Source organism: Pagrus pagrus, assembly GCF_965226575.1.
Source record: "Pagrus pagrus genome assembly, chromosome: 13".
Taxonomy (NCBI): Eukaryota; Metazoa; Chordata; class Actinopteri; order Spariformes; family Sparidae; genus Pagrus; species Pagrus pagrus.
The window spans coordinates 12,382,765-12,400,997 of record NC_140197.1 but is presented as its reverse complement, the minus strand read 5'-3'; the positions used below and the strand labels follow the sequence as shown (position 1 = coordinate 12,400,997).

General features: G+C 40.1%; 1 protein-coding gene across 1 annotated transcript; it reads left to right on the top strand.

Moving 5' to 3' along the window:
• Positions 1–2,918: 2,918 nt before the first annotated feature.
• Positions 2,919–15,837, top strand: csf2rb (colony stimulating factor 2 receptor subunit beta). The gene is made up of 15 exons (XM_084370604.1): positions 2,919–2,961; positions 5,460–5,648; positions 6,945–7,056; positions 7,203–7,378; positions 7,498–7,652; positions 8,493–8,637; positions 8,917–9,049; positions 9,144–9,298; positions 9,866–9,999; positions 10,079–10,268; positions 10,366–10,462; positions 10,868–10,934; positions 11,032–11,111; positions 11,248–11,410; positions 12,612–15,837. The coding sequence occupies exons 2-15, from the start codon at positions 5,543–5,545 to the stop codon at positions 12,996–12,998; spliced, it is 2,100 nt and encodes a 699-aa protein (XP_084226730.1). The 5' UTR covers positions 2,919–2,961; positions 5,460–5,542; the 3' UTR covers positions 12,999–15,837.
• Positions 15,838–18,233: the final 2,396 nt, after the last annotated feature.

Below are 18,233 nucleotides of genomic sequence, written 5' to 3'. Positions count from 1 at the left end.
GAGTGCAAGAGACACAGAGAGAGAGAGAGAGAGAGAAACAATAAGGGTCAGCTGAGCCTGTAGAATAACAAAGAGTGCAAGTAATGGAGTCGACTTGACATGAACTGGCTTTTCGATCAGAAACAATAAACACTCAACTCACCAGCAGATAAAATCTCTGAGGTTTTATTTTTCAGTGTTTTATCTTTAACCTCAGGTTTTTTATTTCACCACAAACATCTGGTGCTGCACATGCATGTTTCTGACTTCTCCTGCACGGCCTTAAAGCGTCTTTCGTCTTGCTCTCTCTGTCACATTGATTTTGAGTAGTTTTTTTCCCCCTGTGCCGTGACTCAAAGGCATCAGACTGCCATCAGACTGTGATGGGACTCATGATCCAAGACAAGTGAACTGTGAGATGTGTCAGACAGCATCAAGACTTTAAAGTCATATTGAAATGTTACAAGTGTAACTGTATAATAACGCAAAGTGTGCTGCGATGTAAAATCTGTGTGGCAGGGGAGTGTGAGGACGGGGAAACAGCAAATGTCGTCAGCCCGCGGTCAAGCTCGTGAACCCACTTGAGACGGGGTGGGAGCTAATGATTTCAGCTTAGCAGCTACAGTTACGATTCATCTTAAGTTGAGAGGAACGCTGCAATGCTGATTTGCCATGAAACTCCAGAAATGTCAACCAGGAAACTAAAAACCTGACCTTCCATTAGCTTGAAGAAAGGTAGATAATGACTGAATTTTCATTTTTGGATGAACTTTTCCTTTAAACAATCTACAGGCTCAGTAGATTAACGGTTAACATCTCAGAGAAAAAAGATCTGTGATACACATTTCAGTCAGAGTCGAGTCAAAGTTGGGTTTCTAATTTGTTTTCGAGGAATTTATATTGATAAGAAAGTGAAAGCGGCTGCAACTGCTGATGAAAACTCAGTTAAAGGCCACTTGCACTCATGAAATTCAGTTTATTATCCTATTAAATGCACTCATCAGGTTAAAATATAAACTTTGTGACCTTGTTGAGCACATAAAACTTTACATTTATTCACTCTCTCCATCTAAATATAACGCTGTCTGATTTGAGATGAGTGTAACAGCAAGTGAAAGTCTGATTTAGTGATAGTGTAACCTACATGAGCTGTTGGTTCAATTGTTCTGACTCAATATGAGTTCTGTCTCATAACTTCAGTGGAGCAGAAACAGTCCGAGCAGAACAACTGTCAGTATCATAACAGGAAAGATAGCAGCTTACAATGAAGTACTTAACAATGTTTTACCAACACTGTCATAAAATGTCTTACAAGCAATTATTAGCTACTATTTAATTGTTACTAATGCTTTTTTAAAACCTACTCAACATTTATCTACAGCTGTTTAATATTATATGATTGAATATTTAGATTTTTTTAGATTATGATGATGATAATTGCTGTCACCTGTAACAATACGTCATGTTTTAGAAGCTGATCATACGTTCTGTTTGTGAAATCTGCATCTGTAAAGTAATAAATGCTGTACATATAGAAATACTTTATTTCATCAGTAAGTCACATCAGGACAAAGATCTTGTTTACAAGTCAGACCAGAGTACCACAGAGGGCACTTTGTTCTCAGTGAGTATACCAGAATTTCCTTCGTTCTTGAGAAAAACATGAACTTAGCCTCGTCTGTACAAGCGTATAATGTAGGGCAGTGTTTCTTAATCCGGGTCCTGGGGAGGCCCCCTTCCCTGCATGTTGTCAATGTTTAACTGCCCCGACTCAACTGATTCAAATGAAGGGGTCGTTATCAGGCCGAAGTGTATAAAATAGTATCATCTGCATAAGAATTGAAATTAGATGTATTGATGGACAGGCTAATGTTATTAATGTAAATGGTAAATAATACCGGCCCTAATATAACACCCTGAGGAACACCCTCAGTCACTGCTATAGATTAAAGGATAGATTAAGCATTTGTCTCCATCGTTCATAACTCATCCTCTGTACGAAATTCTTATACTCTGTTGTGAATCTAATCTAATCGAAACTAATCTAATCTAATCCAATCTGATCTAATCTAATCTAATCTAGTCTAATCTAATCAAATCTAATATAATCTAATCTTATTTTATCTAGCCTAATCTTGCACAATTGTACTAACGTAGAGATGTGAAACTAAAGCAGTGGGTGCACCACATGAAGTGGTGCTGACTGATCACTCACTACACCCACCTATTGACTGACTTCCACAGGTCTGTGAGGCCTTTAAAGTTACCTGGAAAATGTCAAGTATGTAAAGTAGCCGTTTACTGTAAGTAAGACAGTTTAATAGGAAGTAGCTGTGCACAATAACATAAATGAATTGAACAAAATGTTGTGATTTGTAATTATGAATAAATGTAAAACATCCTGAGATCTAATGGAGGTTTCAGCTGCATGTGGCTTGAATCATTTGAGTAACTGCTGTTATCTCAAAGCATGTGGTTCATTATTAACCACTGATACTCGTATTTAGATGGCAAATGTTGAGCAGGCTGTACCATGAAACCAAAATATGTATCCTCTGTGAGAGCAAAGAGCAGAAATGGTTTGATTTACTGCGTTCAAACAGGAAATGTACGAGCAATGCAAGAAAATGTTGCATGTTACTGTGACAACTTTCTAATAAGTCTTCCAAATAGTGACAAAAAGGCTAATCTTATACATGTATTTTCAGAGTTATTGCACCTGTCTTTCACCACTGCAGCTGTATCTCCAGATGAATCTGAGTTTTCAAATGATAAACCAGAAACAGCAGCCGTAGTAAGGCTGCAAATTAAAACAGCTGATGGTGCCTCAAAGTGAGAATGACATACAATGTCGCTGTGGACAGAAAGAGGGAACTAAATTCGTCACAGAGGAAACTCCCACAGAGTTCTCGACAGTGTTCACAAGGACGAGCTGACTAGAAGGAGGCAATGGTGACAGACGGACAAAGGAAATCATGTAAGGTGGGTAACCTTTACTGTATGTGATTGTGTGAATGGTTGATCAGTACTGAAGTTGTGTCATATTTTTCAAGACTACAGTTAATATAATTTCACTGCTTGTAATTGTCTGTACAAAAACATTCATGTTTAGTGTTATCTATGTTTGTTCAGCTCACATTTGCCATAATAATACCAGGGCGCATCTGATAGGAAGTCAAAGGCAACTGGACTTCTTTAGAGCTGATGTCAAAATGTGTTGACTGGCGAAATGCAGCGTTGCTCATTTGCGTCCTGTGACTCAGATATGAGCTGAATTACAGTAAATTTCTTAAGAGACAAGAATTGTGGAATACTGTGACATACAGGACACATGGGTAATGTAGCAATGTAGCTGTTTGATCCCGTCATCCAAAGATCAACAAGAAAAAAGTCAGTTTACAGTGAAAGAGTTGAGGTCGTCTTTCTACGGAAGTCCTGAGAGGCAGGTGGGGGAAAAAAATTGAGGCTTAGGTCGCTAATGCTAGCTAACGTTAACGTCACTAACGCCAGCTAGCTGACGTTGAGCAGTACAGTATGCTGGGCACATATTGTAAGGATCAACATTTCTTTCCACACAACTTGGAAGCTACCAAAGACTCTTCATACCAACTACCTCAAACCACTGGCTGACAAACGTTGTTAGAAGCTGGAACCAACGGTCAGAATTCTGACACGGACATAAACAAAACATTCATTTTGGACCCGACGAGCATTTTTAAATGATTAATTCACAATCATAATAATGCTTTTAAGGAAAAGAGATACTTTTACTATGCACCTTTCTACAAGTAATATAGATATATACTTTTTAAGCAATGTTTTTTCTACATAAGATGTTATTAATACAACTTTAAGACTTTAAGAAAAGTGAGTTTAACGGAAAACAGTTTAGATCAGACTCGGTAAATGGATCACTACATTTCTTGTTCTCTCTTGCCTCTCAGGCCTTCTGTAGACGTTGTTGTCGTTGTGTCATTTCCCTACATATGCAGGTTTTCCATGCTTATATCTGGGTTCAACTCTGTTTGCCTTTGATTTTGAGTGGCTGATGGTTTCATGACCTGTTAGTGCTCTGCTGTGCGGCCTACGGCACTACAGACGACAAAAGAAGGTTATTTGGTTTCAGAGTCTCTGTTGGCTTCCCACATTCTCCTGATGGGTTTTCCCCCAAACCTGCTTCTGTAAACAGCAGCTACAGAGGCGTGAAGTGGAGTCTGTTATGCCTGAGCGATCCTTGAAGTTTCCCCTTTGGTTTATCATTTATTCTTCTACGCTGAGATGATCTCAACTGTCCTTTGTTTAGTCTACTTTCTCTTTCCACATTATTTCTCCTTTCTTAAAATGCGTATTCTTGCTTTATTTGAAGATATTCTCGCCTTGAAAAGAGGTTCCTCACACACAAATCAGGCAAAAAAGTAGTTTTAAAATTAAATATTATTTCTTATTGTTTGTGTGCCTGGGATCTACAGCTAAGTATATTTTAGAGGCTACAGATTTAAGAAATAATTAATTAAGCATAATTATCAGAAGCTGATGAAGGATTTTAAGGGACTTTTGGCAAGTTTTAGAGAGACGCACACTCAAATCAAAAACTTAAAGGGGAACTACGTAGTTTTGGAGAAGAAATTCAAACTCAGAATTTTAATATTTACAATATTAATGAGGTAATGACTCAGAAATATTTATCTTTTCCATAACTGAATAAACAAGCTGTTCTCAGAGGAAAATAAGGTCCCCACACCACTGTTTGAAGCTAGAAAGGTGGCAGGGTCCGCCACATATAAACAAAGTAAAACAGTATGAAACTGTGTTGTCCTTTAAGGTCAGTTTGTTTCTTCAGTTTATTCAGTCATGAAAACAAAGAGAGTTTTTTTATTTACTTTGTTTAGGCATCAGAAAAAAAAACAGTCAACGAACATTTAAATTTCAAAAAACTACATAGTTATATTATATATTATGTGTAGTTTGATATATTTCAAACTGCATAGTGCACTTTTAAATGTGGTTTTGGGTGCAAAAATAATCTAATTGAAAGGAAAAATGAAAATAACTAAACCAAATAACAATAAATTAGACATTTACAACTTAAAGGAAACAAATGACATACTGGTCTCTAAATGTTTTATTGTAAAATCCTGTTTAGTAGCTATTAAACATTTGAGCAAACCTAAAAGAAAGTAGAGTTGTAAAACCGCTCATCTGTGTCATATTGGGTGTTTTACGTGGATGTGTGTCTCCAGAGACGGCATGTGCATCTTTTTAATATCAAGTGTGAGAGAGGGAGATAAGAGGCACGCGGATGTGTGGTGATATCCCACAACAAGCAGAAACTCAAAGCGGAAGTGAGTGCTGCTAGTGTGTGACTCATTTCTTCATTATTTCTAGTAAATGAACCAACTCTCTCTCTCTCTCTCTCTCTCTCTCTCTCTCTCTCTAACTGCACTTCTGATTATACACCCGACCTCCCTTCTCATCAGCAGACTTCTTGAGGATGTGAAAATGCACAATATAGTTTCCTGAGATCACCTCAGAAAAAAAACAAAGGCTGTGTCTGGTCCCAGAAATGATGCCTCTCTTCTGGGTTATGCTTTGGTCAGCACTCCCTTCTCTGGCTCTATTCTCTGGTCCAGACCGTTGTTCTATTCAGGAGAGCAGCGTCTCACAGAACGGTAAGTTTCTGCAATATTAACTTCACTTTCAATAATACAAATTCAGAAATATTTATCTCCTCTATATGCAACTGTTTCATCCTTTCAGGTTAGTTTGTTCATTCAGTTTATTCAGTCATGAAAACAAAGAGAGTTTATTTATTTAGTTTATTTATGTGTGTGATTAAATTTTCTTCCACAAAGCTAATTAGTGCACCTTTTAGTAATATTTTATTATTAAAAAGTGGAAAATATCAATGCAAATCGACTTTTAAACATCTTTTAAAATCTTTTTCATGATTCTGGTGGAGCGAACTTCCTTATTATTCTATGATTCATGATACAGAGATTTTATGTTTTCTAATTTTCAATTTGATTTAAATTAAAAAAAGGTTTTTAGGACAGAAATATTCCTGCACGATTACATTTTGCAAAACTAAAGTAGCTAAGTACAACAAAAATGCTGCTAACACTGTTGTTGATAGTCCTTTAATATGCTGAGGGCTGCGATTAATGATGACTTTTGTTGTTGTTGTTAACCGGACAGTAATTTTCACAATTAATCATTTAGTCAATAAAATGTCAAAAAAAGTGCAACATGCTCATCATGCCCAAAGTGATGTCTTTAAATTGTTTTGTTTTATGTTTTTTGTCCAACCAACAGTCTAAAACCTAATGACTCTTTGACTCTTTATAAATGACTTCTAAAATAATAATGTTTACCATGTTAGCTATCCTAGCTTTATGTGTTAGAATGCTAACATTTACTAATTGCGCATAATACACTACAAGTACTTCTCCTTACTTTATGTATATTTTGCTTTTAATAATTGAGTATCTTTACATTGTTGTGTTTCTACTTTTAATTAAAGATGCAGTTAATTCAAACAAATAGGGGAAAGCATATAACAAGAGAAACCGCTAACTGCTGCTAACTGTGGCCACTGTTCGCTAGCAGGCTCAGTTAACCGTGCAGCTTGCAGTCGTATTAGCTGAGTCTGCCCGGACTGAGGGCTCAGAGCACCGGGGAATTGTGGGTGTTGCTTACTATTGGACATCACTTACTGAAGTAGAATGTGCTAGCTGGTTAGCATGCTAACTTTAATTGATATCCCTGTGACACAATACACAGACGTCTTTAAAATAACATCAAAATCGTTGTTGCTTCACATCCTGTTGATGATTTTATTGTTTTAATGTTTTAAAATTTCATATTGCATTTTTAAGTAAACATATGAATAATGTTTCCACAACTGCTTACAGTATATATATATTGAGCACAGTCATTGACCAAAGTCATTCCTCCTGCCTTCCCAGAGTTGCTGACATCCTTACAGTGCTATAACAACTACGTATCCTACGTCCAGTGCGAGTGGAGGGAACACAGAGACACAACGCTGCAGCTCCGGTTCAAAAAGGACAACCACAGGTAAAACCAGTAGAGAGATTGAAATCAAAGAAAGTGTTTCGTGTGACACTGTATTGAAATATTAAAACTGATCAAAACATAATGAAGGATTATGGGTAATTTGTCAAAGTTTTCTGTCCCACCATTCTGTGTCCATGTCTCTGCAGTGAGCCGTGTGTTCCTCACAATGCTTCAGTACAAGGTGAGCACAGGACAGTCCAGTGTAGATATCCAACAAAGACTTTTTACATGACCCTCAAACACACCGTGTTCTTCCTGGAGAATAAGACAGGGACGCTCTGCACATCTGTCCAGCACCAGCCTCTGGATCTCTCTCAGCACTGTGAGTTTACACCACATCTGTCCGTCACCTTTCCTGTGATGAAAATGAATTTTGCTGCTGAGACATTTTAATTGAGTAGTGACATGACTTGTGACAGTGTGTGTGTTTGTGTTGTACAGTGAGAACACGCCCACCAGTCGATCTGTTCACACATGATGCAGGTGACGGAGGCCGACGGCTCAGCTGGTCCAGCCCCTACCCGTCCTCCTCCTCCCTGAACCAGAACATCACGTATCAGCTCAGCTACAGGACAGACGGACAGGACATATGGACGGTTAGCATCAAACACACTGTACAGGCTCTGCCACCAGCTTTGTGACCACTAGACACAGTACTGTATGGACAAATACTGTTTTTCAGATCATTGAGTGGGCTTTGAAAGGTTAGCGCAGCATATCTGAAACACTTTAATTTAACTAAATTAGATTAGTCTATTTTTAACTGCACAAGTGTAGCATTTAATGGACACTATCAAACACAATAACTGACATTTAAACAGCTTCCTGTCTTATATTTAGTAGTGATAAACAAACAGTGAGTGGTTCTCTGGAAATCATTTGGAAAATGTCAACTCCTCTCACAGCTGTGTTTTAACCTAATGCTAAAGTCACGCTAACAATAACAAGCCAACATTTATTCGGTGTTAAGTGAAAATGTGTTGGCATGCTAACATTTTCCAAATTATAATGTTTACCCTGTTCACCATTGTAGCTTAACATGTTAGCATGCTAACATTTACTAAATCATAATATTTACCATGTTCACCATCATAGCTAGAAATGCTCAGGGATGAGGTCATGTTTGAAGTCTTTTACTAGTTACGTTATTTATATCAGCTGGTTTCCTTCCTGCTCCTCATATCAGATCATCTGACGTTTCCTCAGAAGTCATAGTGACAGGTGACACAGTTATGTGTCTCTCTGGGTTTGTGCACATCTACATTCTAGCAAAGGTCATCGTCTTTTTAAGACATTTTAATACGGACATTGTACATCATATATCATTAAAAACCGTACACTGAGAGCAGCAAGAAAAATGCTCTGTTTCAAACATTTCCTCAACCTCGACTGACGTATTTTGTCAGAACTCACATCTCGTTTGCTTCTCCCTGCAGACTGAGGATGTCGCAAACACCAGCATGAAACTAGAGAAACAGTCGTTGCTTCCAGGTCACAGGTACGAAGCCAGGGTGAGGGCCCGGGCCAGCGTGGCTCAGTGGAGCCTCTGGAGTCCTGTGGTGACGTGGCAGACTGAAAAGGGTGAGTCAAAGGAAGCATTTGAAGCATAAATGCAACACACTAACAAAATTGTGTATCCTCACTATTATGTGTTACGTTGACACCGTTCATATTTAACATACTGGATCATTTTACTCCAGAAGGGTCTTTTCTTCTCAACCAGACCCTGCTCCTTATCTCCTTTCCTCACATTTCTAATCTTCTCCCTCTGTCCATTTTTACTGGAGCCCAGGAAAAGTCTGGAGCTTTGCAGCTGTTGCTATTAGCTCTGTCTCTCTCTCTCTCTCTCTCTGGCTCTAGATGCTGGGCAGGTTCCCAGTTTGCATTGTGTGCTGGATGGAGAGAAGAAGGTGATGTGTAGCTGGGAGGTGAGCAGAGAGCTGGCTCAAGTCATTACCTACCAGCTGTCCTGTCGACGCAAGCAGTCTGCATCGTAAGTTGAGCAGCACACCGGCAATACCCCCCTCATACTACTCATTCGTTCGCTCATGTGAGTGCCCCCCTCTCTTTTCAATCCCTGCCTTCAGGTCTGAGAGATGCTGTGTGAACCCAACAGTCACTCCTGACCTCAGCGGGACGGTGCTCAAGTACAGCTGCTCACTGGCTGTCGCAGACCCCGCACATCAGCAGCTGGAGCTCCAGCCGACACGCAATGCCAAGATTTTCGAGGCCCCCAAACACAGTGAGTGGACACGAGGCAGAGGGCCGAGCATCATGGGAGAGATTGAGCGGAGGCATTGGGGGGGGGGGGCGTCCCTCCGAGCAGAGGCGAGGTAACATGTCCTGCCAAATTAAGAAAACACACAATGGAGTGATAAAAAAGTGCAGGAAGCTGTGCAGACGTGCAGCTGTGATGTGATTGAGTGCCCCCACCTAGTGTTTAAATGGCACTACTGCATCTCTGTCAGTTTATTACAAGGACAATATGATGGCTGGGTTTTATTCTGATGAAAAACAACTTACGCTTCACACACTTGTCTAAATATTCACCAAAAAAACATACGCAGCATTTAACGGTCAGTAACTGTAAATGCATAAAACTGAAGCAAATCAGGATTAAAGTTAAAGGAGCACTATGTAGTTTTGTGGTTTTGAAACAGACAGACAGCTACTAGGGATTCTCATTTCCTAGCTGTTATTGAATAAATGATATTGTACCCACGTATGAAACGTTTTTGAAAACCATAAAAAAGATAAACTTCTCGGTTACAACTCTCTGTTTTCAACGAGCTAATCTATTTTTGCACAGTTCGTCCCGACCGACCACAGCAGGTAAAGGTGAGGAAGAAAGGCAGCAACTGGATCGTGGATTGGAACAAACCAGCGAGCACATCTTCAGTTATCCGCTTGAATTATCAGCTCTGCTATTACAGGAAGGATCGGGTGAGAAACATCTCACAACGCTCACATTGTAGTAACATAGTGAAGCAGCTCATGAAATCTAATCAAACATCTTTTTCAGAACTGTTCGAGCAATCCTATCAGAAACATTCCAGAGGGGTCCATGTCCCTGTCCATCCTGCAAGATAAACTGGACCCGTCCCAGGACTACCTGGTCAGGGTCAGGTCCCTGGTCCTACCTGGACACAGTTCCAGCTACGAGGGAATCCCATCGGCCTGGACTGATCCTGTGGGCTGGAAATCAGATGAGGGTACAGACAGTCAGATGTCACAGATGCTTGCACTCATCATATACACATCATGAATGTTCATCATCATAATCATGTTCATCATTTGTTCTGTTTTCAGCCACCTGGTCCATCAACGCCCTGATCTATTTCTCCATCGGTGCGCTGGTGGTCACAGTCTTCCTCACACTCTACTACACCATTCCTGCCTGTCAGAGGTCCTTTATTACTTTATTATTATGTTCCTCCATTTCTCTTTACATTTAAGAAAAGGGAACATGACACAGAAATAAATACATTGACCAATTAATTTCTATCTTTATTTGTTTTTGATTTTGTTCCTCCATATATGACTGCCTGAGCACTTAATTAAAAGTTAAAGTCCTGTGTAATAAAGTATAACTGCAGCCATCAGATGAACATAATAGACAATGCATTTGACAAAATTGTATCTAAAATGCAGTCAAATGAAGCTACTAAGCCTAAAACGTTTAAGCACGTCATCTCTTATCTCGCACGACAGGAGCACTCTAACCCACCTGCTGAATGAAGTGTGTTTTCAAGGTTGGATTTGGCATTTTTAAGAAAACTCTCTTTTTACATGCTGTGTTCTGAACAAACAGGAGGGTGGTTCTGTGGGTGGACTCGGTTCCTTCTCCGGGCAAAAGCAAAATCCTTTCCGAGATCAAGGTGAGAAGAGATTATTTTACAGTGTTTCTGCATATCTGTGTTCACCTGATTCTCATTTTGTGTAACCTGTAAATCACAATGTATTTCTGTGATCCAGTCTGCCAACAGCCGCACCTTTATGCAGAGCGAGAGCACCACCGTGTGCAAAGTGCAGCGCATGGACAGCGTATCGACATGGTAATGCGCTTCACGCTTTACATTTCCCGGCAGATAATGATAATGAAAACAAATTCTTCTGTTGCATGAGTGGATAAACTACAGACGGTTCTGTGTTATCTGGCAAAAACACTTTCCGCTCTGTGTCTCCCTGCAGCTCCTCAGATGCTTCGCTGTGGCCAGCCGAGGACAGCGGAAAAAAGCATTTGAGGCGGGACGAGGGCTGCTGGAAGTGTGATAACCAGCCGTCTCTTGCTGTGGAGGTGAACAGCTCTGACGGCTCCTCCTTTAGCTTCAGCGGGCCGTACATCCTCTGTCAGGTCAGTTACTCACAGCCACAGTCGGGGTCATCTGTCGGGTATCCAGGTGCTGGAAACATCTCACACACTTGACCCGACATTCTTACCTTGCTAGGCAGCCGTATTTGCAAGATCACATGATCCTGTGACCTCGTGAAGCCAGTCAGTGTCCTATCAGGAAGTACTGGCTGCTCCAGGCGTGGTTTAGGTGGCAAATTCTTACATATTGCACCTTTAAACTCAAAACCTTTCTGCTCTTGTGTTTTACATCTGCTGAAACACTGATGACATACATGATGTATTCCTAAAAGTGCATCGGATGTTTGATTTTAATTCTAACCCTGCAAACATGCGTCATCCTTAAAGGACGACTAGGAAATGTTTTGAAATGGAGAATATTTCATCACAAAATTGCCCATAGTTACAAAAGAAAGAAAGAAAAATAGTGCAATCATGTGGTTTTTAACAATGTCTGAGGTAAGAGACTATTTCATTGCCAGATGCATTTGTCCTTGTTCCCGGACATGAATAAGCCCGGCACATAAAGTATGATTAAACAAAAAAGATACAACATGTTGATTAGTGATGTGTAGAGGGGCTGGGAGGCCACATTTGCACATGCACGGGCACTTTCCCCGTTTTCCAGTCCTTCTGTTAAGCCAACCTAACCAGCTTCATATTCACTGTACATGATGGTGGCATCAATCTTTTCATCTAACTGTCACCAAGAAAACAACTGAGTGTAAATCCCAAAATGTTGAACTATACCTTTAATTAAAATGAAATCAAGTAAAATGCTATATTACAACGTGAGTACTATAGAAACATACTGTGAACAGAAACAACTCAGAAGAGCCACCTGTGTGTAATTAACAAAGAAAAACATGAGTTAGTTTGCAGACATTAAAGGAGCATGTTGTAGTTTTGGGGAAGAATTTTAATCGGAAGAGAAAAATCCTTAAAACCTCTTTGTTTTCATGATTGAATAAACTGAGTGACCTTAAAGGACAGCACAGTTTCTTACTGTTTTACTTTGTTTATATGTGGCGGACCCTGCCACCTCTCTAGCTTCAAACAGTGTTCTGGGGACCTTATTTTCCTCTGAGAACAGCTTGTTTATTCAGTTATGGAAGAAAAAGTTTCAATAGTTTGAATTTCTTCTCCAAAACTACATATTGCCCCTTTAAGTTACATACTTAACAGCATTGTTTCTATCTGACAGACAAACCACAGTCCAGTGGATGTCAAATATGAAGAGAAAGAGAAAGAAACCCCGTCAGATGACGCTGCGCCTCCTTCCCCGGTGAATTTCACCCTGTATGGTAAAGGTTACGTATGTCTGCCAGGCTTCAACGTCTCCAGGTCCACACAGGATCTCGTATCTCACAGTGATGCCAACACAGACACACACAAGCACGACAGCCCTGAACAGGACCAACACCCTCCAGATACCACGCTGTGCCCTGATAAGACGGACGTTCAGCCGGTCGTCGATGAGCCCAGCATTAGCCCCCCACCTCCAGATTACACCTCGGGACCTTTCACTGCCTGGCCTCAGGGAGGCAACACACAGGCCTCGGGGTACTGCTTCCTGCCACAGCCCACATGAGAGCAGAACCGAACCTGCAGGGAAGAGCATGTACAAGGAGGACCTATCAGACTTCCTCAGGACAATGAATCTATATCTTGTTTTTCTTTATAGGCTTCTCATTTCCCTTCTATGTGAAAAATGCAATCATGGTTTTTAAAACATGAGAATGAATTGTTTAAGAGCCATTTAGCTTATCTGACCTGATATCAGGTCAACTGGCTGACCAGTGGGGGGCAGTAGTGAGCTGGGCCTGTGGATGCAGTGCATGTGAATCTAAGAGATGGACTTCAAGCATGGCACATAAATGAAGATCATTTACTTCCTCTTTACAGGTTCACACACATCTGAATCGACCCACAGTTTTCTAAGAACTGTGTTGAAGCGTCAACCTTGTTGCCACTTCCTCAAATGTGGCTCCTGTCTCACAGCTGAAGACGATGACGTAAAATGCCATGTCATTGGGGAAAAAGTGTGCAACTTCGCTGTCTGCCATGCTCGCTGTGGTCACGTATGCGTGTTTGCACAGAGGTGTGTGAAGTTAGGACCTTGTTGTCAATGTTGTAGCCTATGTGTTGCTGAACGTATATATACAGTATGTTATCTACACGCTGATGGGCTGATACTGCCATGCTGTGTGGCACCTGCACTGTCGAGTGTTCAGGCCTGCAGAGACATTTCAAAATGAAATAACAATTGTTTTAGCTACCTTAAATGCATGAGACATGTATTTTCTACTTTGTCTACTGCAATGTCTGCAATTGATTGCTGCACTTTTGTACGAGGCCGTATGGTCAACTTGTGAAATACGGGTGGTTTTGTGAGTGGCACACACACAAGCATAAAGTTAGGCTCAGTGTTTGCAGGCTGGCTGACAAGCTGCTTCTACATACGCTCATTGTCCAGTTTATTAGCTACACCTGAGAACTATCCTGCAATTAATCCTGCCTTCATGAAGGTTATCATCAGTTTTTGTTGGAACTTTTTTAGAGAGGTGTTGATTTAAGTGTAATGTTGGCGGATGTAGCCTAGTTTATGGCGGTGTTTTTTGTTGTTTTGCTAGATTACAGGACAGGATTCCTTTTTTTTCATCCCCGTAACACACGTGTTTATATTTGGTAAACAAACCAAATTACTTAAACGCCACATGATTATTATAATACTCATTCATTTAGTTTATTTTTTAGTATATATCTTAGCTTATCTATTTATGTTTCGGTGTTCATACATAATTGGTTAGTCGTGTATTTACATGAAAAGTATATCTAACATCGTCCTCTGTCCGAGCCCCCTGGTGGCAATAAGGCCCGAAGCATGTGCCTGTGCCTCATACCAACAGGTGTTTCTCTTATTTTGTCCACCATGTTTATATCAACAAGGGTAGGTCTGTCTGATATTTAGAGCGAATGAATCCACAAATGAATTAATGTGAATATGTCATTTCTTACATTATGATTACATTTACCCACTACCTCATTAGTCATGAGTAACTAAATGAATTGTTACCAAGCTCTCAGTGAATCAAATATTTTTTTTTATTACAGATTATATAAGAATTCAGTTAAGTCAATTAAGCTTTAATTTTAGCTAAGACTGGCGATCTGTTAAGCTAGCTTTCACTTGATATAGCCAAGCAGTTTTTGATTCAGCTGTGTAATTGTATTGTAGCAGAGAGTGCATGAAGTGTGACACAAGCTTGTAGGGCAGTGGATACTGCAAATTAAAACCAGCATTTATATGATATAATAACTGCAGTGCTGTGTTTTGACTCTGTAGGGCAGACCTGTCTGTTCACATCACACTTAGCCTCAGCACCGTCTGTGTTTTAGCTGTCAGAGGTTATACTGATCCCTGTCCGTCTCCCCGCTTCACTCTCTATCTCATGTATTATAGTAAAGGGGAGAGTCTCAGTACATCACAGTCACTCATTTTCCAAATTAGATTGAATGATACATTCTTGTACACAAATGTATAATCTTATTTTTTAATGTAGAGTTATAAATGGTTAAGAACAGCATGTGCATTAGTGACAAGTTGCCTCATCACTGGGTAAGTTGTCAAACTATGCTGGTAAATTATCACATTATATTTTTCAACTAATAAGAACATGTATATAAGTAGGACGCGCTTGTTTTTTACAGTAAAAAAGTTTTATTTATATATACATGTATTCTTAATACCAGGGCTCTATCAGGGTCAAAACAGGAACTCATGTAAATTAATAAATTAACAAATAACAAATATACGAATAGTCTACTGTAGGAAACAAAGATTCATAAGTCTGTGCAGATCAAATGCACAAAAAACAAATAATTCAAAGTGACTTTCTCAATTTGGTATCAAAATAAACCATTTCTCTCCTTTATGCTGTTGAAAACAATATAAACATGCTTACTTGTCCTCGCCTCAAATTACAGTCACATAAACTAAATGTCGAGGGCAACATGACTTCAGAACAGTAAACAGCATCTGTTCGCTGTGAGAATGTTTAAAAAGCGCCCTCTGGTGTCGGAGTTGCAGCCAGTGTGACGTCTTACCTGTGACAGGATGCCCCGATCTACCCTACACACAGTAACACACAGTAACACACACAGACACACACAGACACACAGACATTTATGATTACAAAAAGTATCAGTTTTAGCATTTTTATTTTTATTCATGGGGATGGATTTTGTGTTTTGTTAACCTGAGCACATGACCAGTGTGTGTGTGTTTATTTCTTCACAGGTGCGACATTGTCAGGTTACACTGTAAAAAAAGAAAGCATTTCTTGTGTATTTTTGTAAACACACAAAAATGTCAATAAAAACAGACGTGTATCTGCATACAACTTCAATGATTTTGCAGAAAGTTTTGTTTTTTCTGCCTGAAAAAAATGAATCCTATTTGAACAAATATTTATTGATAGTTAACAGATGAAGCTGTTACATTCAAGTTTGACACTGTACTTGAATTTATAATATTTGATAACAGATTAGTGACAACAATAAAAGAAGTATTGGTTCTGTAGTCTGCATAGATTTGTTTGTTAACTGACAGTTTTTTCTTGATCAGATTTGAATGTATTTTGCAAACTAGTCAGCAACTTGAAACCTGAGTTATTTGGCAGCTGAGAGCTTCGTATAGACTCTCTCTCTCATTCCCATGTGCACATACAGACACACACACACACACAAATGCACACACACAAATTCACATTGTTATCTAATTTATTGCTCTGTTTATCTGCACATCCGTCTCGCCTAACAGGGCTGTGCAGAGTATTCAGTATTCAGCTCTGCCAGTATCTTGAAGCAAGTGTGTCATACACATGTGTTGTATGTGCATGTGTGAGGCGAAGCACATTTATATCATGAACATATTGTGCGATTGAGTGATGCACAAGCCTTTCTTGTTTCTGCAGAGGGAACACAATGCTGGAATTCCAGGCACGCTGATATCGACTTCCTGTGTTTTCAGCCCATCGCTAGGTACAACTTCCTGTCTGATGAGGCTGAGGAGCGGTTTGACACACACCGACTGAGTCACGGTGCCCGCAAAGACGCTAGCGCACCCGACTATTTGGCCTTGACCGTATAGTGGAAGGCGAGGGGAAGGTGATTCGATGTGTTTTCCCAGCATTCCTGGCTTTTTTAGATGCTCAACCTCAAAAAACAGCCACATTCCTCACAGTCGCCGGCCGAGGACTATTGTTCCCTGGAGACAGGGAAGCTTTGAGTGACCGACTGACTGAACGTGCGACAGATTCATATCGATCTTCATCAGTGAAATGAGAAAAGAATAGATAAAGGACAAAGGTGAGGGTTGATGGGAAGACCAGGGTTAGTGTGTGTGTGCTTGATGACAGAGTAGGTATGTGGTGATCTGTGTACAGCGTGTCCCTGTCCTTTGTCGTACATAAAAACAGGAAAATAAAAGTGCTGGAAGGTGTAGGGAGTGCGTGGCGCCACACGGATGCTTGTGTAACCTCCTGTTCAAAGGCCTCCTGTTTCCTCAGCACTGTACATCAGGGAATGTAGGCCAGAGCGAAACAGACACAGACAGTTGTGTTGAAGATTTGTCTACTAAAGCGTTTGGACAAATAATTAGATGCTTTCTGTCAGAGCAGCGTAATGTTGTTTGGTTTCTTATCTTTGCTGTCTCCTCACTGACCTCAGACAGGATGACAGATGAGGATTGATTATAGACACAGGTGGAAATAACACTCTTGGCAAACATTCATGTGCAAGCGCTCTAAATCTGCCCTCATAAACAAAACATGCTTTTAATACCAGAAAAGAGTGATCATCAGCTTTTTGGTGAATGGAGAAGACCCTGTTAAAAGGGTTTTTTTTTTTGTCAATATGGCAAGTTTTTCTCACTCGATTCACGGGTCTAAGGACAGAGGATGTCACTCGCTGTACAGATTGTAAAGCCCAATGAGGCAGCGTGACTGTGATTTTGGAAGATAAAATTGATTTGATTTAAGATAAAATAAAATAATAGAGCTGAAACAGACTTTTAGTTAAGTAATATGGACGCTGTTCTGCGTGGATGCACGTTCAGAGGTCCTCCACATGTTTCAGTGCTTGATTTCACACACACACACTTGTCTACGTCACTTATGAGGACACTGCATTCATTAATTTTCTAAGACGTTAACCGTACCTGCTTCACGCTTCAAACAAACCATTACCCTCGCCTTAACCAGAGTCTTAACTTCAGCTGCCGCGACTTACAACATCTGTTACCTTCCAAAACCATCCAACAACCACACCCGCCTCTGTTTCATTTGTTGTTGTTGTTTTTTTCATTCTTTACATAACTTTTTCTGGCACTGCAACGCTGTGAATATCTTCCAGGACAGACTGTCTGAAAGTGTGCACCTTATTCCCATATTTATATAATTATCATGTCTCACTGTATAAATAGTGACAAGTGATGCCGTGGCAGAAACCTGTAAATTTTCTCATGACCAGCACTGGTTGCAAAAAGAAGTACGATTGTATGGAAGCTTATGAGAAAATTACCCCACTTCTCACTAGATTTATTAAGTCAAGAAACAGTTTTCTAATGAGTTTTTGGTCCCAGTCACTAGTGTCAAGTCTTCAGCATGTAAATTCAGGTCCCATTCAGAGTGAAACAGTAGGGTCTGCTTTACGGTGCGTCTACTGTGATTGACAAGTCGCTACCATAGCGTGTCCTTGGTCCATGGTTTGTGATCAGGTTGGACTGTTCAACAGGTTCTGGTCACGATGGATCATTATATTGTTC

What these genes read in the sequence shown, in the direction of transcription:
- csf2rb (XM_084370604.1), top strand. Translation starts at nt 5,543, where the DNA reads ATGATGCCTCTCTTCTGGGTTATGCTTTGGTCAGCACTCCCTTCTCTG. An exon ending in TTCAAAAAGGACAACCACAG is followed by an intron (nt 7,057 to 7,202) that starts GTAAAACCAGTA and finishes ATGTCTCTGCAG; the next exon opens with TGAGCCGTGTGTTCCTCACA. An exon ending in ACCATTCCTGCCTGTCAGAG is followed by an intron (nt 10,463 to 10,867) that starts GTCCTTTATTAC and finishes CTGAACAAACAG; the next exon opens with GAGGGTGGTTCTGTGGGTGG.